Here is a 23,330-nt window from a genome sequence, read left to right on the forward strand (position 1 = left end):
GTTCTTAGGAGGATTGCTTCGTATATTATAGCCTTAAAATTCTTTGGTCTAATTTACTGAAGCAAGAATTTAAATATTTAAATAGATGTTAAGCTTGGGTGAAAATGGCGTGCTAAGCACTGGAATAATAATTAGACAATTATACTCATCTCCAGCGGTGAATACTGCAAGCTTGTGGTAAACGTGTGTGCAACGCATAATAATTAAGCACTTAATCTAAACAATAAACCATATAACAAACTGTAAACACAAAAGGAACATTAAACTGAACCTTGACTTATTTAATTAGCCTACTCAACCCCAGACAAGCTACTAAAGGACATTAAAATGAATCCTCTCCCGGGGGTGAAAACTACATTTACAGAACCGTGTCCCATTTGTTCTAATGTCACCTTGTAAACTATTTACAGTCTTCAAGTTACAATTGTAGTAGGCCTAAATTAATTGTAAAAACACAACCAGCATTCATACTAAATGTATTTTACCAAATCTCGTTAACTATACGTACCTACTTTAAATAAAAGTTATATAAATACAAATTATTCAGTTTTTAATTGAATCAGTTCCTTTATATAGCCTAATGTGTTTATAGTAGCCGACACTTGTGGTATTTGGCATCAATAGTATACTAATTTAAATAAAACACCAGCGCAATATTTGTTTGGACTATAATCGTATTTTTATTGTGACTTGTTACGAGTTTACATGCAATATAGGCTATTTCTTTCTATTTTAAAGCGGGACTACAACTTGCTTGCCCGCGAAAAATCCCTACAAACGCTACAATTAGTCTCCATGGTTACCTATCTTAAGAAACTCCCGCCCATTTTTAAGGCCAACGGTATTCAGCAGAAGGGCGTGTCATTTTTGACAGACGTACGAAATGTTAAATAAAGAACTTGACCATTTGACAGCCATTGTTTTCCACCAATGAAATTAGTCCATGCCTTGCCGCAACACACGATGTGATTGGTCAACAGTGGTTTTGTTCCGTTTCACGAAATGTGCCGTTTTACGGATTTGCTGTGCTGGTGTTCGGTGAATTTAATTATACGTTGTTTTTTCCGTTTGTATAGTGGAATTGTACATGTCTAGTGATTTTTTAAAAATGTGCTCTCTTGGTTTTATATACTTAAATAAGGCAAGAAACACCTATATGTAGATGAAGATTGAAGACCTTTGACAGCTGCAGAGACGATTGTTTTGTTTCGTTGTCATATGTAATCTGGTTAGCTGCTGTTTGTGTTATGAATTTCATATAGCAAACTTTCTAGTTGGCATGTAATCTTCCTTGTAAATACGGTAATTCCTTTTTAGTTTTTTTAATGTGAACGTCCAATAATGGCCAAGCAAGGACTCGTTAAACAGCACAAGGTAATGTATAGTGGTAGTTACTGTAGTTTAGCAACGTTAACGTTGTTACTTGTCGTTGTTTGATTAACAGTTGCTCGATTAATATTTACCACTTGTGTGGAGTTAGTAGATAACGTTCATATATTTATAGCAATCCAGAAGTATAGCAACAATCTAATGAAAAAGTGTTGGAATGAAGTTTTGTAAGTTGACAAGTTTAATGCTGACTTGGTTTTATAATAAAAAAAAATGACTGTAATCCTCAGGTAATCTCATCCGGAAGGCTGCTCAGCGCTGGCAGAGGAACAGCAGGGAAAAAGAAGTAAGAGTGCTGTTTTTAAAGTTTAATACATTATGAGTATTCACTGGTTGTGTTGTTGTGAGGGATGGTGTTACAAGCAGTCCGGTGAATCATGCTTAGCATATCAACTGCACAAGACCAGCTTGTACTTTAAGGCATCTCTTGTGTATCAGTCGGGTTTCCACTCTATTTATGCTCTTCTAGGGTGCAAGGTAGATGTCCAGCCCCTGTGGATCCCTGTTATTCGCTTTATTCCACAGACTCTGAGGATCAGGTAAAAAATGCATGTGTGAGTAATATAAACGGCAAGACGCATTTCAGTTGAAACATTGTGAACACTGAAAGTTTCCTTATTTTATAGGTTACAACCATACACAAAGGACTAGATCGATGTGCTGCTTTGTTAAATGGAATTCTTAAGACTGAAAAAACAGGTATTTTTTTTCCCTTTTACTTAAAGTTCTAGGATTGGCCCCAGTTCCATTCGTGACATGACCTTTCTTGTACCTTCTGATCGAACAGAGGCCAAGTCGTCTTGCTCCAAACCTGAAAGACCAGCCCCCTCAAAAGCCAAATCAAAATTAGCTCCTGGAAAAAGTGAGGCTGTGAGGATGAAGCCCCCGAGGCGGATTTGCTCGATCGCCCCCTCAAATACGAGATCAGGTAAACATGCTCTTATTTACAGCTGCACAAACAATCTAGTGCATGTAAATTTTGCTGGCTGTGTGCATGTCTGTAGGGACATTCTACCAAAAACGTACATTTCCACTTCTAAAAATCCTTGGGGGAGAAAAGGATCTTATTTTTGCTTCTGAAGATTGAGTCATACTGAGGGCATGTTAAACTATGAGAAACGTGTCATGCCATCTCATTGTGTTTTGATGCTTGAATAAGCTATGTTTTTCTATGAATTTCACCACTTACATGTCAAGCCTTATTACAGACAAATTTGTATATGTGCGAATGGTTTCCTAATGAATTTCTTTGATACAAATGACATTTTCTTATTGATCACATTGTTTCGTAATTCCTATAAGAAATATAAGCCACATTTCGGTCACCTGCAGTGGATGGTAAGCACAGAATAAACTGTCAGACACTGATGTAGTTGTAAAAAAAAAGTACATTTACATGAGGTTTCTTGCAAAAAAGTAATGATGGATACACACCCCACCTTCATCTACACAGTTAAAGAGATTGATTCAACAATATTTTCTCAAATAGTCAATTTTTATATCATAATGCCCTGTGTGACAGGACTGATGGCGTAGGGACAGGACTGACTTTATGGATTTTGTTTGCAGGAAAGTCATGTTTTGTGTTCATTAGTTAAATGTGCAATGAAGATAATACAGAGGAACAATGCCATTCATTTGTAAGGCCCTGCCACACAGGACTGTGACAGGGCCTGATGTCACAGGATCTGACAGTCGGCCATTTAACCTGCCATTGCTCAGACTGTTAGCATGCAAGCAAGGAATTTCAATCACTATTTCACGCATGTTTTGCCTTTGCAACAGTTCTGTTCTTTTTTGGAATATTTTAGCCTGACAGGGCCTGGAGCCTTTAGCTAGTCCTCAAAGAAACAAATGCAAAAACAGGCTTAAAATCATACAGTTCAATGACAGAACTCACCCTTGATTAGTATCAGCATCAGCCTCAGTTGTATAATGTCACTGTTTTGACCTTAAAAGCTTTTTATGTAGCATTTTATATAAACATGACAGGACTGACCAAAAACATGCGCACAGTTTTAAAATATTATTTATTTGTAGAATTTTTAATAATATTCTTGTTTTTAATCAGTTGACATGAATGATAAATTTGTTATGATGTTTTATCTGAATTAAACTTTATCATAACTATAAAAGATTCAGCTTCGGTTTGGCTGGGGACAGTCCATTTTTCAGAATTTGTTTTTAATAAAGGAAAAATCCATCTGAGAACCTAATGAATGGCACGTTCCTTTACAGAAACACTCACTAAAATGAACCATCAAGTCAGGTTTATACATTTTTGTGTTATTCAAGTTTTATTCACTGTAAGGATCCAGGACAGATACTGTACGTTTCTGGTAGAATGGCCCATTTCAAATTGTTGTCACTGACTATTCCTATTTGGTAATATGATTTCCTAATGGAGCTTGCAAAATAAGCACAGTGCTGACATTAGAACAAAAACAATAACAGCCATAATATCCAGGTATAGTTTTATTTTGTTTTTCCCTTGGCAGCTGTCCAAAAGAAGATTCTGTCCTCGCAGTTGTTCCCTGCAGTGCAAGAGCAGCACTGTATTCACGTGTTAGAGACTCCCTTTGGACAGCCAGTGTCAGTACCCGAGACGGAGCTCTCCTCAAGGTCCAGGCCAGGCGTGGGTCATCAGACACACATCCAGAGCAGCCTCCCAATCACAGGTTTGCACCCACGCTGAAAAGCTAATCGTTTGTCTGTTTAATCTATTTCAAGCATGTCCTGGGTACATTTTTCTCCACGTTATAAAATCTTGTATTTCAGAGCTGAAGAATCCTCCTGTTTTTAAATGCCGGTTGACAACCTCCACGCCAATCTTGAGTGCCGACGGGGCCAATAATTCAGTGCCCAGTGAACCTGTGAGATTTGAAATTTCTGTACTTTGACTTCTTGTTGTTTTATTGCAGATTCACCTTTTATACTCATGGAGGCAACATTAGAATTAGAGTTTAGTGATCGGTGGTCATTGTTGACACACCACAGCACACAAAGCGCAACAATGCTCTGCATTTAACTCATATGTGACGTTGTAACATAGCAGGGGGCAGCTAATTCAGCGCCCGGGGAGCAGTGCTTGGGGGCGGTACCTTGCTCAGGGTACCTCAGTGGTGACTTGCAGGTCGGGGATTTGAACCAGCAATCTTTCAATTACAAGTGCGCTTCCCTAACCATTAAGCCACCACTGCCCACATCTGGGGATAGAGATAGTGCTTGAATACAAGGGGATTTTGTGTGTGTGTTTGGCAATAGTCTGACATCTCTTCCAGAGTGTGCCACTCCTTTGTGCCCTATGCTACCTGGGAAAGGGAATGGCAAATGGATAGAATTTTCCCATTGCTTAGGAAGCCTTTGCTCATCCTTAGACTGTTCTTAGATCTTTTCTTATAGTTTTTCCCTCCATATTTCTTTAAATGTACAAACTGCGCAGGTGTGAACTTATTCCATTACTCTCAGAGAACTCTATGTAGAATATCTGTTTTGCTAAAACTTTTTTTTCTTCTCTCTTTACATTATACAGTGTGTGTTGAATTCCGCACTCTGCCAAAGGTGCTCTGGCAGAGAGAACTACGCACCCCTCAAATCCGATCATCTTCCCTGTTCTGACCCAGCAGCCGTTGGGTCCTTGTGTGAAGAGCCCACATGGGGCGCTAGGCTGACTCAGCAGAGCCCTGTGCCTGACAGCCAGCGGTCAGCACTGCAGCGGCCAGAGGGTCCAGCTTCTTTACAAGCACTGTGCGATCCTATGCAGCTGGAGCGAAGTGTGCCCGGTGTGGGGCCGCATGGCGGGGGTGAACTCCAGCCGGGGGAAACATCGGAGTATAGCGAGGGCAGCTCAACGGAAGATGATGAGCTGGACTGTGTGGACGTCACACCTGTCAGGGATATGGGATGTCAGAGTGGCCTTGAGAAGCATCAATCACCCCCCCGGGAAAAATCTCTGAGCCCCGAGAAGACTGCCAAGAAAGTCCTGACTGTCAAGGGCCTCCTTGGGGAGTTGAAGGCACTGGTACTCAGAAAAGGTAAAAGCCCTCTCCGTTATTAACCAGAAACTTGCATGCTGTGTTGCGCAAACGTCTCATCCTGGACATTTCTGGTCCCGTTCCCCAGCTGACTGTGAGGCTCTTCGTTTAATCGCCGAGGTCGAGCAGAGCATCAACCTCCTCCCCTCTTTGGTGGGCGGTACCAACGTCCAGGCGGAGATTGCGCTCGCCGTCCAGCCACTGCGAAACGAGAATGTGCAGTTACGAAGGTGCCACGGAGAAGCATGCATTTGATTTGATGCTAGCATGCATAGACTTGATTTGATGCTAGCATGCATAGACTTGATTTGATGCTAGCATGCATAGACTTGATTTGATGCTAGCATGCATAGACTTGATTTGATGCTAGCATGCATAGACTTGATTTGATGCTAGCATGCATAGACTTGCGTCTTAATTGTGATGATTTTGACATCATAGGCGTTTGAGAATAGTCAACCAACAGTTGATGGAGCGTGAAAGAGTGGAGAGAGAGGCCAGACCAGCAGATTGCAACTTTGAATGTAAGGTTATATTCATCAGACCGAATTGTGTTGCACCTCTGGATACTTTGCCCCTGGCTTTACTTGTTTTAAAGATTCTCTCCATTGTATGTGGTTTGTTTTACCCACATAATATGTAACATAGCTCTTCTTTGGCTGCGAAGGCCTGACATTTTTGGTTTCTCTCATGGGCTTCAGTAATCTCCCTGCAGTCCGTGAACCTGTCACTGCAGAGTCAGCTCAAGGAAGCTCAGAAAGACATAGAAGCTCTTCAGAAGAGGAACAAAGTCCTACAACAGGAGAACAGCAAACTACGGAAAGATGCAGAGGACAAACAGAGAGAGCTACATGAGAGCAAGCAGCAGTGTGAGCTGGACATCAGTCGCATAAAAATGGGTAATTAACGCTTTTCTAAAAGTGATGCAGCTCTGCACAAACTCCAGTCCTCAGACCTGAGTGTGCTAGTTTTAAATTAAGTATTTGTTTGCAGAAGGATAGTCTTCACCTGTTTCAGCTGTAAGTTAATTGGTACAGTAAAATCCCGTTATAGTGGACTGGCTTATAACAGAATATGGTCTATAATGGACGAGGTCCGCTGGTCCCGGCCGTGTGCCTTTAAGAACATGCAGAAAAAGCATCAGATATAGTGGACTCACATATAACGGAATTTCGCTTATAATGGACAAGCAATTTGGTAGGACCGCCTTTGGCTTTAGTTTTGTTCGGCTATAACGGACATGCAGCTCCGCCTACAAGGCACGTGGCGTGCCGGTCATATTCAACGCAGAGACGTAGTCGGGATTATTAATAGTTATGCATCTGGTCAGGTAAAGTTGGATTACTACATGTACAGTATAATAATGTATACCACAAGTGTGTCTGTTCGGGTGTGGCATGAGTAAATGGTGTCCTGTAGTTGTGTTCTGGCCATACAGCAACTCTGGATGTAACGGATTTTGGATATAACGGACTGTTTTGCCAGGTCCCTTGAAGTCCGTTATAACGGGATTTTACTGTAATTGATTTAACTTAGAGTGGAAGTTTCTAGATCTTTAAGACTCAATCTCTCATTTTTTGTTTAATACCTCCAACTGTACTTCTATATGAAAACACGCTTCCACCCCACACAGATGTGGATGCTGCTCTCTCAGAAATGAAAAGCTGCCTGTCCAAACTCCAGGAGTCACAAGAGGAGAAGAACCTACTGAATATGCACCTCCAGCAGAAGGAGGCAGAGATCAACAGGTTGAAAGAGCTGACCAGGTGAATCAGAATTAACGCTATACAGCAGAAGGGAGACTCTCAGAGGCCCTGTTCAAATGTGACTGAATGGGAATATGCCTCATTTTCAAATCAAATGTTATCTGTTGTTTGCTTATGTAGATTTCTCTCGTATCGTATACTGGTATTGCTTCCGTTAAAACGGATCTGGGGCCTGTACTACGAAGGCGGTTTAACCAAATCAGATTTAACCCGGAGTCAATTTGCGAAGGTGGAGTTCACAAAATCAGGTTGTCTCAATTGGTGCTAATCAGTACTACGACGCCAGTTAAGAAGTTGATTTGTTACATCGGTGTTAACTGCATTGGAGTTTGTGCGCGTTCACATAAATGGAGCACGTTCGGCAGCGCAAGGCACCGTTTGACTCATGGCGCGATCTCCATGTTTCACAGAAGAAGACTGCATGCTAATTATGCAGGGTTATGAGGAGCTTAAATCAACACTGCAAAGAAAGTCCGATACCACTGCAGCCAACAAAAGCAGGCAGGCTTGTTGGCAACATATTGCCTACCGAATAAATGCATGTCATAAAATGTGGTATAAAATATCTCACGACTGAGTATTAGACTATGAAGTGTTGTCTGAAAAGAATTGAAATACTGTTAATAAATACAGAGGCTCACAGATGCGACACAATTCAGAAGACACCTGTAAGTAATATAATGCTCCCTAAAGTTCCATTACTGTGATGTTACTCATAATGTAAACCTAATGTTAACAATAACTTAACTGATCCGATTTCAAATGCAATAGCAGTGGAAAGCATACGTGGCAGCAAGTCGAGATGAAATATAAAAACATCATCTCAAGTGGTAGGGCTATGTATTTATATTTCTACTCAATGAAATGAAAGATTTGTTGTGTCTAGCCTCCACTTAATAGTGTGTTTCTATGTTTTACAGCTAATAGGAAAACGGTGTCTGTTCATATGACACTTAAACAATGGCTCACCTTCTATTAACAAACAAATGATTTACTGCAGGACAAAACAGAAGCATATGTGTAGTGAGAAACGACTAGGAACCTGTCAAATTTTTCCTTAAAGTGCAATACTATCAAAATAGTAGATCAATCATAACAAATATGTTACAGAAGAAGCTAACAAATTCCAAATCACCACCTTATGTGACTCCAATAAGTGAAGAGAAGGTGAACCTAAGGTAGACACTAGCCCATATATCAGATCTAAAAGTGCATTGTGAGAAAAATACCTGTAGGTTTATGCTGTGAAAAGATTTGCGATTCACAAAATCGCCCTCATGCTCTCATGGGGATGTGTGCAATCTATGATTCCTATGACCCTTGGGAATCCTATGAGAAATTGTGTTCAGTAAAAGCAATTTCCCTACAAAAATAGAATATTTTAATGCTGCGATTTCCCTGCGATTGCATGAAATCCTTCTTTATTCCGCAGAGCCCTTAAATGATCAGGGAAAACCACAAATGCATCCAACAGTTTAGATAGAGGAAGCACCACTTTGCGAACCGCACGGCAAACAGTATTCTTGCTCAGATGTTCAGCATCACCTATGGAATACATAAACTAGCCACTGGCAAAATATCGCAGCGCGAAGTGTACTGTCTGCTCCATCGTGAGGGAATTGCTGAGCGGATGCTGGCAATCTCTAAAAACCCTTGCCCTGCGGAGAGAGCCCCTCACCAGTGTCGTACGGATCGTCCAGGTACGCCAGCATTGTCTTCGGAGAAACTGTAGTTGGAGGGGCCTCATATTGGGCTGGCTTACGCAGAAACCTCGACTTAACCTAGGACATAACCTGCTCGAAGCAGGTTTGTGATGCAGCGTAAATTGCCGTAGCAGCATGCCTCGAGTGAAACCTAAGCACCTTTCGTAGTACGGGTTAATCGCGAAGTTACACCACACGTCATCAAGTTACTCGCAAAGTTATTCCGATAAGACAGTAACCCTGCTTTGTAGTACAGGCCACTGATCTCAAGTCTTTTAATGCAGTATGTTGAAATATGATATAGTGGATTCTCCACTTATGGCTTCTTCTTGTCTTCCAGGCATCTTCCTGATAACCAATCCGGTCTCTCAGAGTTTCATCGGGAAAATGATGCATTCAATCCAACTTCGCACCTGAGTAAAACTGTTTTGGACTTGTTTGAAGATGAGCAGAAGGTGGCCTGCCCGTTTGATCCTGCTTCTGATCCTGTGCACGTGTACCTGAAGACTTTGGATACGAGCGGCCAGGTGCCTTTGAATCATGGGTACTCTTCTGACAAACCCACTACTTGCTCTGGGTGGGACAGCAGAGGAACAGTCAAGCTGCCAGAAAGATCCCGCTCACCAAAGCACAGAGAAATTGCCACCACTGAGAATAAGCTTTTTAATTTCACCCTATGCAAGGTTCCAGAGTTAGAGAAGACCACCTACATCCCATTGAAAGAAACCAAAAAAGTACAGTCAGTAAGTCCACCAAAATTGTTGGAAAATAAAAACATAGTGCTAAATGGACAAGAGCCAAAGATCTTATCACACTCCTTGGAAAAATTACACCTTTGCAAGAATCATTTATCTGTTACTGATCATGACTTCCCAATAACGAACTTGGCTGTGACTCATCCTTCTCGTTCTAAAAACGTCACACCGTTAAGCGAACAGCAGCACCTTGTTCCTCCCAAAAACATTGGAGTAAACGTGAACAGGGCCAGTGTGTCCACCCTGGATTCTACCTTCTTGTCCTCCGAAGCCAAGTCCATGGTTTCTAACTGCAGCTCCAGCTCCTGGACCACATTCAACACCCAGGATGAGCTGGACTTCAGGAGCGGGTTAGCAGCTCTCGATGCCAGCATTGCCAACCTCCAGAAGACACTCCAGTCTGATCTCAAGATATGAGTTTTGACACCACTTATGTGTTTTCAGTAGATGCTAAGATGTTTGAATTGTAAGTAAAAAAGGATTCATTTGATTTTTTTTTATTGGAACAACTATTAAAATTACATAATTTAACAGAAAAGCGTAGGATTTTTAATTTGGTGGCAATTTTTTCCCCATCTGTTTTGATGAATTATGGGTACTTTGTCAAATCACAGGACAAGTTTTAATGTAAACTATTTTTCTGTATTATGTGTGCTTTTAAATGTTGTTTTTCCACTTTTGCTAATTTAATAAATAATTTTTAAACCCATCGTTTTATTTACACTGACTTGTTGAATCAACATGGCAGAATGTTTAGCGTGATTTACATGACTGCAATGGGTTGGAGCCCCACCCAGATGATTCCTTGCATTGCTTCCTGGACAGGCTTCCGATCCCTGCAGCACTGCATCGGATAAACGGGTACAGAAAATGGATGGATGGGTGATTATTTACAAGATTCTTCTCAGATTTTCTAAAATGTGAGACTCTTAAGTTTACTCTTAAGTAATGTACATGCCTTGGTTACTGTCTTCAAGACATTAATTTCTGACTTCTCTCCCATTAGTCCCGAATTTTGGTCTTGATTTCTAAATCCAGGTGTGTGTGGGCCTTATGGATGTCAGTGTTCTTGATCATTTGCAAAGATGCTTGTGTGCTCCCTAACCGTATATTTTTTCAAAGTGTCTGGGAATTCAATTAAGTACTTGGGGGAGGGGGGAGGTAATTCTCTTAGGGTAAATTTAAATATCTAAAAGAACATAAAATCTAGGGCATGTTCAGTCTTCATGAAGTGCCTGTAAAAGTGACATTCCCCGGAGTAATTCAATGTAGTGCTATATTACATTTTGGCTCTAGGGGGCAGTAATATTGAATTTAAATGAAAATTGTCGTTTAGGCCTTTTAGAGGTCAGAGTACTAAAAATCAGAATGACCAATAGATTTTACTTAAGGTGACCAGATAATCCATATCTGGGAGGACACTTTGAGCTACTTCAAGTTTAATAACTACCTTAAAACTGAAAAGCTCCTGTGCTTGACTAAATAGCTCAGATCTGCTTGTGCTTTGACTGGCTTGTTTCCTTGATCGAAAGACTCATCCAGCTGTTTCACACTAACATTAGTGACACCTGCATGGTTCTGGAAGACTGACCAACCAGCACAGAAAGAATTCTGCGCTTAAGTCAAATCCAGGTTCTTCTAATTGAAATGGCAGTTTACAAATCCTTGAAATGGTAATTGAAATGGTAGTTTACAAAATCTTAACTCAAAGTGTCCTCCCTAACACGGATTATCTGGTCACCCTACTTTACTGAAGTTCTTTTGTATCATCAGCCACTATCACCAACTAACAATGGCAGTTTTTCTGAGAAATAATCATAAAGTCGCCTCTGAGCCATTCCAAGATAATTAACATGCTTGTTTTCTTTGATGAAACAGGCAGGAGGGGGTGAGGAAGTAAACTCAGCAACCCTACTTCCAGCACTATTGCCACTGAATTGGGTTTTGCAAACACAAAGGGCACAATAAGCAATAAGTTACATCAGTTACAAACTGACTTGCATTTATACGTGTACTCCAGGCATTAAGATCTGAGGTGAAAATGTTTTACAATGATGACAATTCTAAACCATTATTACCTGTCTAAATCTGTCCTATGTTTTATGTCCCTGTGTGACCAACAAGTGTTACTGGCCATCATCTTCTCCCTCTCTTTCTTCTAGCCTACCAGCCCTAGTGTGTTCTCCTTACTCTCCAGATCTCTGCATAGCTCAGTGGGTTGAGTGTGTGGCTCCACCTGTTGCCTGTTTCCATGTACCATGCTGATTGGTTAATCGTCTCATGTGCCCCATCTGCCCCCTCGTTAGTTCCGGTTGTCTGTTTGCATTTAAGTGCCAGCTTCTACTCGGTTCTGTAGTTAGTCATTGTGTGCATGCTCCTGTGTCTACGTTACACTTCTTATGTCTTCTTTAGTTGGCTAATCCTTGTTTTTCCTGTTTTTATTTTGACCCCTCATAGTCCTGTTATTTTGTAGTTTCCTCTTTTGGCGTTCAGTTCTGTTTATTAATAAACCCCTGTGTGTTGGAGTCGCAAGTGGATCATCACCTTCTTTCCATCTGCACCATGCCTCGCCGCCGTGACACTGCTTGATGGTATTAGACAGCCAATGACCACGTGCATAACATAAAAAAAACAATAAATGGAACAAATTTATAGCATATTTTAATTGCCTGATTATCACAGCTGCATTGTAGAATGTCACGTCTAATGGTGAACGGATCAAAAATAAGCCATGTAACTCTAACACCAACCCAAAGGCCTCCAATAAGGATGTTATTCTCCTGAACTCAGGATTCAGTGTTGTAATGCAACACTCTGGAGAAAAAATGCACATAAATTTTTGCTGAGAACCTCACAGCCGTATACTAATTGGCGTGAAGCTGGAAGGACCAGGTAGACACCAAGTCATGGCCATCGGAAGCCTTCGGCTGTCAGTGAGAATCAATGACTGCCTATTGGGTGGGTCGGACATGACTGGTTCCCATCTGTGTTTTGGCTGATTTATCATGTTAGTGAAACTAGTCAAAGCTAGTTGGTGAAACTGAGCTCTCTGATTGGGCTGTATGTCAACCATCACCCTGAGTCGTGCTGGCGTGTACCAGCACAGGAGCTGGCAGGAGCTGGTCATTCGTTGGCCTTGGTTGACCTAGTACAGGGGTCTCCAACTCTGGTCCTGGAGAGCTACCGTCCAGTAGGTTTTCTATCATACCAGGCTTCTGATGAGCCACACCTCTTCTCAGGTAAATACCAGGAGCAGGTGTGGCTCATCAGAAGCCAAGTGGGATAGAAAACCTACTGGATAGTAGCTCTCCAGGACCGGAGTTGGAAACCCCTGATCTAGTGAGTACCCAGCTTAAGAGTAAGCCATCTGTGGAGTTTATCATAACATTTTGGCCAGAACTTCACTATATCGACATCAACCTATATTTACTTATCCTGTTGCTGGATGAGTGACAATGAGTTTCACATACAGTATGGGACAGTCGAATGCATATGGAGTGACTGTATAATTTATGTCAACATATGTTCTGTGAATCTGTGAATGCAGAAAAATTTCCTAAATGACCTCTGCACTTAAAATGGAGAATCGATATGGAATATTATCAGGGTTAAAATAAGTCTGGTTGGATTAGTTTTGCATCTGCTCTGTAAATAAAAAGCAATATGCTAGATCCAAACTCCTCAATAAACAGGATAAAGATCAAGGTGAAGCACTGTGTTTGGAAATGTTAAATGAGAATGCCTGGAAAATATCATCATGTCTGCATTGTTACCTTAGGCAGAACTATAATACTATCCTTTTAAAAAGTCCCAATTTATAAGACAGTATAAGATAAGTACAGTTTATGGGAAGATTGTGTTCATAAAATACTAATCATTAGCCGCTCTTGAGGATTTTAAAGTTTTTATCGTAAAAGATTCATAGAAGAGTAAATTGCACTTACATGAGAATGGTATGTTTAAGAGCCCGAATCAGCACACTGTGTGTATTCCTATTAGTAGCATTCCAGTCCTTTCCTATACCCATAATACACTTGGTAATATTGATCCATTTCAAGATAAAGTATTGAAAAGTGACTAACTTATTTAATGAAGACGATGTACTGACCAATGACAGAGATAGTGCTAAAAACTATAAAATGATCACGGTAAGGGCAACAATCAAATCTGTAGTGCCTGAAGACACATCGGTAACAATTTACTTGAAGCCATGTGTTCTGTAATTTATAAAGTCATTTGTGATGCATTATAATGCATTCATAAAGCATTATAAACATGGCTATAAATATTTATGAAAAGGCATGACACATTATAGTCATGTTTATTATGCATTATGACTTATGAACCTGTCATCTATAATGCACTATAGTTACCTTTACATGGATGGCCACTCAATCAGCCAATAACAGTTAGTCCACAGGACTGGAGTTGAGAACCACTGTTTTATTATTGGCTGATTGAGAGGTGATCCCAAAAACCCGCACCCACACCGGACCTCCATGGAACAGGTTCCCCACTCCTGCTTTATTGTTATGCTGACAAAGGCGTTGTGTCAGCTCATAGAGATGATCACTTATAAACCCAGAAGAATATTTGACTTTGCTCTGCAGGTGACTTGGAAACTAGGTTTACTCCACGTAGCTTTAATGACTCCCACTCAGGGGCTTGTGGCTTGAAGTCTGGCCCGATTCAATGCTTCTTTGCCCAGTGATCTCACAAATTTCTTCCTCATTCTGTTCAGGTAGCTTGCTTTCAAGTTAGTCAGCTTAATCTGTGCCTCTGAGCTATAATTCTTTGCCCTGAAATCCATTGGTTTACTGTTCAAATATATTCCACCTTATATCCTGTACCTACTAGAAGACACACCCCATCTCCATGACCTCTGACTGTAACTACATACATAGTCACTGATTGGAAAAATGACTGCGGGCGGAAGGTTGGTTGTAGCCAATCCATTCTAAATTGAAAACCATGTAAAAGTAGGCCTATATAGCAGAATTTTAACTTGAACTACAAAGAATTCGGGTCTAATAAAAACATTTTTAAAGTCTGTGTGAATGGTATATTTCCATAAAACACGTGTTTAAAGTCCACGCGCCTTGTGTGTGTGTCTTTATGAATATATACGTCATACTTATGAAACTTTGCCACCATCAGCAGCTGACAGGACAGGATGAAAGAGTTGCAGCCCAAAAAGCACAATGCACAAGGTCCGGCGACAGACCGGGGACTTGGCCGGTTGTGTTCAACTTTCAGTCTCTCAAGTCAAATCCCATATGGACAAAAATGATCAAACCACATGCTACAGCTGTCTACCTAGCGAAGTGCACTTTCTTCTCAACAGATGTAAGCGGAAAAACACAGGGAAAATTAATGTCTTTTTTTAATGTCGCTCCAGGTTACATAGCAGAAACTATTCAATCCCTAATATCCCTGATACAAAGTAGTGATAAAATATTTAGAGCCTATAGACCACGTGTATTTTGCTGTCCGGTACCTAGAAACAGTAGTATTTTTGCAGTTTGACAGCGATTTGTGTAACTCGGACATTAAAGTCACTTGGACATTAAAGTAATTTACCGTGTATTTAATTCAGTCGAACGTTCAGATAGTTACCCTATACCCCGCCGGTACAAAAATATATAACAAGCCTGTTCAAGTGACAAATTAGACCTATAAAAACAGATTATAGATTTACACTTAACAATTCCGTTTCTGTGCACCTGAATTAGCACGATGTAGCCCATTCAGGACAGGGAACATCAAAACAGACAGACCGAGTTCTGTTACTATAACGGAAAGCTTGCTAATTATGTCAAATCACCTTATAGCTAATAGATCATTAGCTATCCTTCTTAATAGCCTATATGTTTTTGCGCGCAAGCACCTTCATAAGAGAGGACCAACAATTTCTTGCATACTTCTAAGCAGTAAGGTGGGCTTGTTCCGCGGTAGACCGCCCCCGCCACTGTTCCAGGATCTACACCTCTGCAAGGTCGCTTACATTTATTCTTCACACTGGAAATTTTGCACCTTGGAAATCTGGATATCCTTCCAAATGAGGCATACAGTAGCAGTTCAAAACGGATAAAACTGCATTTCCCACATCTCTAAACTGGAAAAAAAGACCGAGTGGTAATAGGCTACTTCATGCATGACTGCGAAAGACTTTAGGCGATGCGCTGCGGGTAGATAGAAGTCGGATAAACCAGCGAATGTTACGGTAAGATAAACTGAACCAGAAATGTCTTGTATTCTTCGGTATGTGTGACTAATATGTATATATAAAAGTGGATGACGAAGTCTAATCGTGTGTGTCATAAACTTGACTTTGGAAAGCAAAACTATTGCAAACAAATGGCACTATCCACGTACAGTCATACATTTCTGGACCTTCTACGACGTGGATAAAAATTGCTCAAATTGCATTTATTGTTTTGAGCGTATGAAACTTTAAATTGAATTTTTTTAAATCTTATATTGTATATGATTTGTGATAGATCTGTTTCTGCTTGTTTGTTTTGCGCAATTCGTAATGACATTTTGTCATCATTTGTTTCCGAATTGCATCTTTTTATTGATGGAATGCCTGTAGCTTTCGGTCCTCTTTCCTTGAGCTGTACGTGCAGAAAGGCGGTGCAGGAAATAAACAGCTCAACCCCATTGTTCCACTTGTCAAACTCTCAATATCTCCGTGGGAGCTTTCCCTCGGAAGTCTGTTTCCCACACCTCTGCTTCCAGAAGGTGCCATCGCACCCGTACAGTGTGAATCGGGCGGGTCAGTAGCACTGCGATTACTTTACTGATGTTGATTCTCCTTTCTGGCTCTCACTGGCATACTTGACCTATTTAATTACGCCTGAGATGTATCCTTTATTGGAAAAAAAATAAACTTGTCGATGTGTGTGGCCCAATCGCCCGTATAGCTGGTGCAGTGACTCAGCCGAATATTGTCCCCTAATAGAGCTTAAGCAGACCCCTCATTTGACTCCAAAACGTAAGAACAGGCAGACCTATGAACCCGATTGATCATCTGCTAAATGCACACGGTTCCGCTTTCAAATAAGGCTGCACTTTTGGCTAACTTGTTCTGAAAGGGACACCCCCTCGCCGAAACGAGATCAGGATACAAATTAGTTTCTCGGGCTGCAGTGCCAGCAGTAATTAAGGCCAGATGATTGAGATGGTAAACTTAAACAGTAACGAAGCATTTAAATAATCATTCCCCCCCAGTTGTGCCCTTGCAGACAGCTATAGTGAGCTGGCACTTACCTACAGTATGTATCTATTTATTTATTTTAAAAAAAGCAAACTTCAACGCTTCAAGATGAGCTTCGTGAATTCCCCCGGTTTAATATTCATTGCAGATAAAAGTTGGCTGTAGCTTCTGTCTGGTTTGTTTCTAATTTATGCTGGTTATCAGTTCTACCTGCTCCTGCTGCCTGTACTTTACACGTGACAAGTACATTTAAGAAAATTGCGTGGACTAGCTGTTGAAATAAACTTTCACCTTGCAGAAACAACGAAGGCTTTACCTTAATGTCAGTGTGCACTGTGGTCTCAGGTCTGAACTCGTTTTGGTGTCACTATTTTTGAATTCATGAATTTATCGTTGAATTTAAGCTATTGTAAATTAACTTCCTGGGGGAGATAGAAGCTCATCCCATTTTAATTAGATAATGTAGTATGACCGGGGAGGCCAAGGATCAGGGGTGTTGTGAGGCTTTAACCCCCCTAAGATGTTTTGCAGCGCCCCACCCACCCATCATCCCAAATAAATGTGTATTTATTGGCTTAAGTCATGAATAGCTTTTTACATTATATATGTTTGCCATCTGCCCCCTCTAGTAAAGACTCAGCCCCCCTATCCGCTCATCTTTAACTACACTCCTGCTAAGGACTATTGTTGATTTTTGAAGTGTGATAAAAATCCATTCTATTTGTCCTCCCTAAGGCCATTTTTGTTCATTTGCTGCCTTAGGCACTGAGCATTTCAAAATCTCTTCCCAATGCATCTACTCTCCCAGTCAGGCAGGTTTTGAAGTTGCTGTTTACAAAGGAAATGTTAGGATGAAAATGAAAGCGAAGTTTTGTCTCTTTTACTTGGGATTGCGGCTTTTGGGACTGACGTATGCTAGTTCATGTTAGTTCATTAGCTACTAATTGATGCAATTATCATGATAATGTAACAGAACAAGGCCACACTGTGATAGTGGACATTGCTGTTGCTTATCATGCAGTTTGGGAGAGGCTTGTGTCTCAGGCTCTGAATTGTCCTTAGTGTCTAAATACTTTTCACACTCTACTGTACCTTTTCCTAGGCTCACATCATTCCTGGAGGAATTAAATTGACCAGTATGAGAAGCAATTGTTTTAGTAACTATCCACTGCTGTCATATCAAGGTTACTCACTTCAAGACTGGGAGCAGACTTTTGGTTATTTAAAATGCTAAGGAGTCCTATTCCGCAGCAGTCCAGAAGCCTCAGAGCGTGATTACGTACACACTGGTCTTCCAACATTACCTAAAGTGTGGAAATATCCTAAGTGCACCTTTTATGGAGAATGCCAGGAAACGTATCAGGTGTCTGAGTCACAGTGCAAGGCCTTTCCAAAGGGGGCAGGCACATGCTGTTTATCACTGTACCTTTGTAGGTTTCCAATCGATTTGTAACTAATCGGTACCTGTCTGCCTTGTGCAAAATGACAAACACATTCGTCATGCTGTTTTTCTGCGTGGTTTGTAAATGACATATTGGGGATCCATACATTTCACACATCGTTACTGGTTCTAATATTTTTGTTATCGATTATTAGAATGGAACTGGATTTCTAGCTGCTAATTTGTGGGCTTTGGGTTTTCACAGAACATTCTCACCAGACATATTTTCGCCTTGACCTTTCACTAGATAAGCGTGGCTTGTCCTATCAGTGGGTTCACGGTGATGCATTCCCATGAGGGTAAATGACCTCTTGGTTAGGTAAACTATGGAATCCCAACAGCTGAACTCTTTGTCTGTGAAATAAGTTCACAAATTTCTGTCCAGCTCCCAACCCCAAACAATTAGACCAATTTGTTACCTAAAGCGGACCAGCAAATAGGCATTTTTGCTCACCCGTCTCAGCTCATTAAATGCATGTGTATACGATATTGGTCACTTCTATTGAGAACCAGTTTTTTTCCTATAAAACTGAATTTAGTAACAGGCCTTAATGTCTCTTTACAGATATGCAAGATGAATCATCTTTCCCATAGCACTCAGCACTTAATCTGCTGCAAGATTGACAGGTTTATTTTTTTTTCCCTGGGAATTTCCTGCCACCATTCGAGGGCAGTCAGGACGCATGAGTGAACCCTATATCTGCCTGCAGGCTCTCTGATAATCACCCCCGTGTCACTTATTCCGCCCGCATCCACACGGCGCGTCCCCCCCGGGAGCGGCTCACGTTTCAGACATCTGGCGGAAGCCGCAGTATTAATTAGCGCTAAGGATATCTCCGTCTCTTTATACCGGTTAAAGTTATTTTTAATTTACGGCTTTTCGTTTTATGCCGAGCGACTTCTCTGATGCTTTCATACAAAACATTTACTCAGCTGACTGTTTTCAGGGTACGGCGTTAAAGTTAAGTAGCTTGCTTAGGGGCTTGACACGTGGTGTTATTTTACTACACACTTCTAGACCTGAGGGGTTGAATCCCAGCCTCGTGTGCGTGTGTGGAGTTTGCACGTTCTTGTCATGTCAGGTGGGGCTCCTTCAGGTACTCTGGGTTCCTTCCACGATCCAGAGACATGCAGCTGCAGGTGAATCGTGGTTTAAAAATTGCCCATTGAGTTTGTTTGTATGTGCCCTGCAGGGGTGGAAAGTTCAGGTCCAGAAAGTACAAATCCAGACTAAGATTTTATTCCGACCAACCTGTTGAGTACTCTGTGACTATGACTCTATACACTGAACTGGTTGGTTGAAACAAAATCTTGGTCTGGATTTGTACTTTCTGGACCTGAACTTTCCTCCTCTGGTGCCCTGTAATGGGCCAGAATCCCACCCAAGATGTTCCTCAGCCTTGTGCCCTGTGTTTCCTGGGGTGGGCCCCAGTTTCACCATGACCCTGTACTGGACAAGGGGCTGGAAGCTGGAAGATCTTGCTCAAAGGCTGATCAGGCTTGTACAAGTCCCTGTTTGTAAGATCCCCACTGGCTACTGCCCTAGAGACTGATGGTTGAGTTAACGGGAATGTGATGCCGTGCACGGTCAGAAACATCAGCATGCTGCTGTTCAAGAAGGTTCCCTTTTAGCATATAACTTGTAAAGACTAAATTAATCTAAGTACAGCCACCATTTCTTTACATTTCATTGTTTTCCTTGTCCACAGAAGTTTCTCCTTCACTGTTATTTAAGACCAGGATTTTTTTGTTCGGATTAGACCATGTACCTTTTCTTGTTACAAATAATAAAATGTTAAAAAGATTCAGTTTCAGTGGCATAGTTTCAAACATATTTCAGAACTTCATGAAATAATGTTTTATTTATTTCCAGATCAACTCATGATTACACAGTAACAATACTTTGTAATTATGTCCACCCATTTTCCATACCTACTGTCCCAGGTAGGGCTGTGGAAGTCCAGTGTCTATCCCAAAAGCAACGGACGCAAGACAGGGAATAACCCAGGATGGGCCACCAATCCATCACATGGTATAGTCAAGATTCAAACACACACATAATTTTGGCAACTCCAGTTCACTGTATAGCATGTTTTTGGATTGTGTGGGGAAACTCCACACATGTAGATTATCTGCTGGCCCTAGGCTGACATCAGCATGGATGATAATATATTGGATTGTGGTGAGTAACTGGAAAACCCAAAGGAAACCCCACAATGACACGGAGAAATATGTGAATAAAAATATTGTATTAGATCGGTAACACCTGAGTTGGGGCATCATGGTGGTGTAGTGGTATGCTGTGGTTAGCACTGTTATCTCACACCTCTGGGACCAGGGTTCGAGTCTCCTCCTGAGTTACGTGTGCGGAGTTTGCATGTTCTCCCCATGTCATCGTGGGGTTTCTTCTGGGTACTCCAGTTTCCCCCCACAGTCCAAAGACATGCTGAGGCTCATTGGAGTTACTAAATTGCCCATAGGTGTGCATGTGTTAGTGAATGGTGTGTGAGTGTGCCCTGCGATGGGCTGGCCCCATAGCTTCCTAGATAGGCTCTGGACCCCCCACGACCCAAATGGATAAGTGGTTTGGAAAATGGATGGATGGCAGCACCTGAATGTCTGTGCTGGTGACAACCAGTGGCCCCCAGATAAGTTAATCAGCCCTTGCTAAACAGGTTCACATTCTGAATAGAGGGGAATGTGCTTTTATATCAGTTAATTCAGAAGGATTGTTCCATCTTATCTGATCTCTTTTAAACTACCTCAGAGATGACTACAGGCTGGGAATTTGTATGATATTGTTCTGTAAGGGCAACTAGGTGTGAAAGCTGCAACCACACATTCACAACCCCTGGAGACTTTCTCTCAGTCTTTCTGTCAGACAGGAAGTTGGCTCTGAACCAGGTAGCCTCAGGTCACGTATTAGACCCTCGACCACGGAACGGGTCTAAGCATTAAACAACAGCAGCTTTTTCCCCTTATACTGTGGAATGCACAGGTTCTACCCCCAATACACAGCGCCCATGCCAACTCCACAGGGGTGCAAACCATCATGAACGTCCTTTTGATGTGTGTGCCGCCAGACATCTGCTTCTGGTCATTGCAGACTTTATTGAACATTGTAACACATTTGGAAGACAGAGCTATTTACTCAATTCCACCCCCGGCCCGTTGTTGTCCCGGTCACGGCAGATGTCACCGTACAGGGCTGAGAGGGAGATTAACCCAGCTGTCGAGCTCACAGTATCATAATTACCCTTTGATTGATTCATTATTGGATGCCCAACAAGAGAATGTTCTGTTCTGCAGGTGAACTTTACTATTTTTGACCAGATCAACTCCAGGTGAATAGTGTCTGTATGGTCTTCATACACTTATTCCTGGATTCCGGGACAATGTTGAATAAGTAGTGCTATACAGGAACGATGAAGTAAGATGCAATCCAGTTTAAGTAAGGAATATACTTTTGAGGTGGAGATGCAGTAGAGATGCAGTCTCCTGTAGGTAAATAAACCCACAGGAGAGGAAATGCATGACTTATAAGTAGGGTAACAACTGAGAGACAGCACTGGGCAATAGGAACGTGTCAGTCCCACTTCCAGTTCCTGGAATTCCAGGATCTTTAGCCTGTCCACTGTCACTGTGTAGAAAATTGACCCGGTTATGGTTTGTGTCATTTTGAGAAGAGGACTTGATATCCATCCATCCATCCATCCATACAGGATGGGGGGCCAACCCGTCGTAGAGGTCCTGATATTTGATCTTATATGTGTGTTTGCACAGTATGTATTATTAAGTGAATCATAAAGAGTCACACTTATGATATCAGTAACATTTTCTTTTTATGAAAAAAAAAAATAACTGCGGTTTAATCAAGCCTTTTATATCTATGGGCCAGATTTACTAATGGGCCAGATTTCCTAATGGTTTACAGCAGTACAAACCCTCTTTTGGGATAGACACTGGACTTCTACAGCCCTGCCTGGAATAAGTAGGTATGGAAAATGGACGGACATACTGTAGTAGCATAGGATATCTTTATTGTGACATCATGGATAGATTTAGGAAAAAATAAAGTCCTGTCAGGATTTACTAAAGACGCGAAGTAAAATGTTAGCGATGGAAAGGTATTGATAGATAACTTTGCAACTGGCCACATTGCATATGCATTTGTTGCAGTTCCCTTTCAAAGCGTAAAATTTGGAGGAGGAGAATATTTAAATGAATCATGCAAACTGATTTACTAAGATTTGCTGTTGGCAATTAACTGCAAATTGTGGCATTATTTAACGCTGAAAAAAAATCTTCTTTTGCGCTACTCTTGGTAGATTGGGTCGGTAATTATTTAAATCAGCTGATTGTGTCTATGTTCAGTTTGTGGACTTTTAGTAGCTCACTGTCGCTTTTTTTCAATTGTGCCCTCACGAAAATTTGCCCTGCACTGTCAGTTTGTACTTTGCTTGTCACTGGGTCTGTACCCTCAAGGGTCTGCCAACTGTACCCTAACTGTAGGTAAATGTACCTTTTAGTGTATAGAAATGGACTCTTTCTGTATGTTAAAAGGGACTAGTATCTATAGCTAGGGTACAACTGGTAGACCCTTGAGAGTACAGCCCCAGTGACAAGCAAAGGTACAAATTGGGGCTATTTTTTTCTGACAGTGTGCTAAGTAAACCTTGCTCTGAGGGTTGTCACTATGATTTCTCTTGAAAACACCAAAACATGGGAAATCTTTGAGTGCCTTGGTTATACAATGTCACCTGGGAATCCTGACAAGATATGTGTGTTTTCAGACCCCATGAGCCTATTAATTCTGCAGGGTCCAGTCATATTTTTGTGAACTGTTAGAACTAATGTGTACCTTCGCTAACAAAGATCAAAAACATTGCAAGAAAAACAAAAGACATGTATTTTCACAGCAATGATTTGAGTCTCTGAATGGTTAGTGCTTATCTCTCTTGATCTCTTTCTGTTGCCTTATGCATTCGATAATAAAATGCTGTTTAGTGCTGGACTTCTTTAT

General features: G+C 41.2%; 2 protein-coding genes across 2 annotated transcripts in view; both read left to right on the forward strand.

Moving 5' to 3' along the window:
* The first annotated feature begins 990 nt into the window (after window positions 1-990).
* On the forward strand, window positions 991-10,357 carry ccdc14 (coiled-coil domain containing 14). The gene is made up of 13 exons (XM_023820937.2): window positions 991-1,374; window positions 1,620-1,675; window positions 1,859-1,928; window positions 2,016-2,088; window positions 2,177-2,317; window positions 3,888-4,067; window positions 4,168-4,262; window positions 4,922-5,423; window positions 5,512-5,653; window positions 5,865-5,947; window positions 6,125-6,322; window positions 7,057-7,189; window positions 9,233-10,357. Exons 1-13 carry the CDS (start codon window positions 1,342-1,344, stop codon window positions 10,062-10,064), a joined length of 2,538 nt encoding a protein of 845 aa, XP_023676705.2. The 5' UTR covers window positions 991-1,341; the 3' UTR covers window positions 10,065-10,357.
* A 5,258-nt stretch (window positions 10,358-15,615) lies between these two features.
* Window positions 15,616-23,330, forward strand: part of mylka (myosin, light chain kinase a) — a 50,709-nt gene continuing 42,994 nt past the window's right edge. The window contains exon 1 of the mRNA XM_023831835.2: window positions 15,616-15,870. The gene's annotated coding sequence lies outside the window, so the exon portion shown is untranslated. The remainder of the gene's footprint in view (window positions 15,871-23,330) is intronic.

Source organism: Paramormyrops kingsleyae, chromosome 1 (assembly GCF_048594095.1).
Source record: "Paramormyrops kingsleyae isolate MSU_618 chromosome 1, PKINGS_0.4, whole genome shotgun sequence".
NCBI classification, from domain to species: domain Eukaryota; kingdom Metazoa; phylum Chordata; class Actinopteri; order Osteoglossiformes; family Mormyridae; genus Paramormyrops; species Paramormyrops kingsleyae.

What these genes read in the sequence shown, in the direction of transcription:
- ccdc14 (XM_023820937.2), top strand. Translation starts at nt 1,342, where the DNA reads ATGGCCAAGCAAGGACTCGTTAAACAGCACAAG. An exon ending in CCCCTCAAATACGAGATCAG is followed by an intron (nt 2,318 to 3,887) that starts GTAAACATGCTC and finishes TTCCCTTGGCAG; the next exon opens with CTGTCCAAAAGAAGATTCTG. An exon ending in GGCACTGGTACTCAGAAAAG is followed by an intron (nt 5,424 to 5,511) that starts GTAAAAGCCCTC and finishes CCCGTTCCCCAG; the next exon opens with CTGACTGTGAGGCTCTTCGT.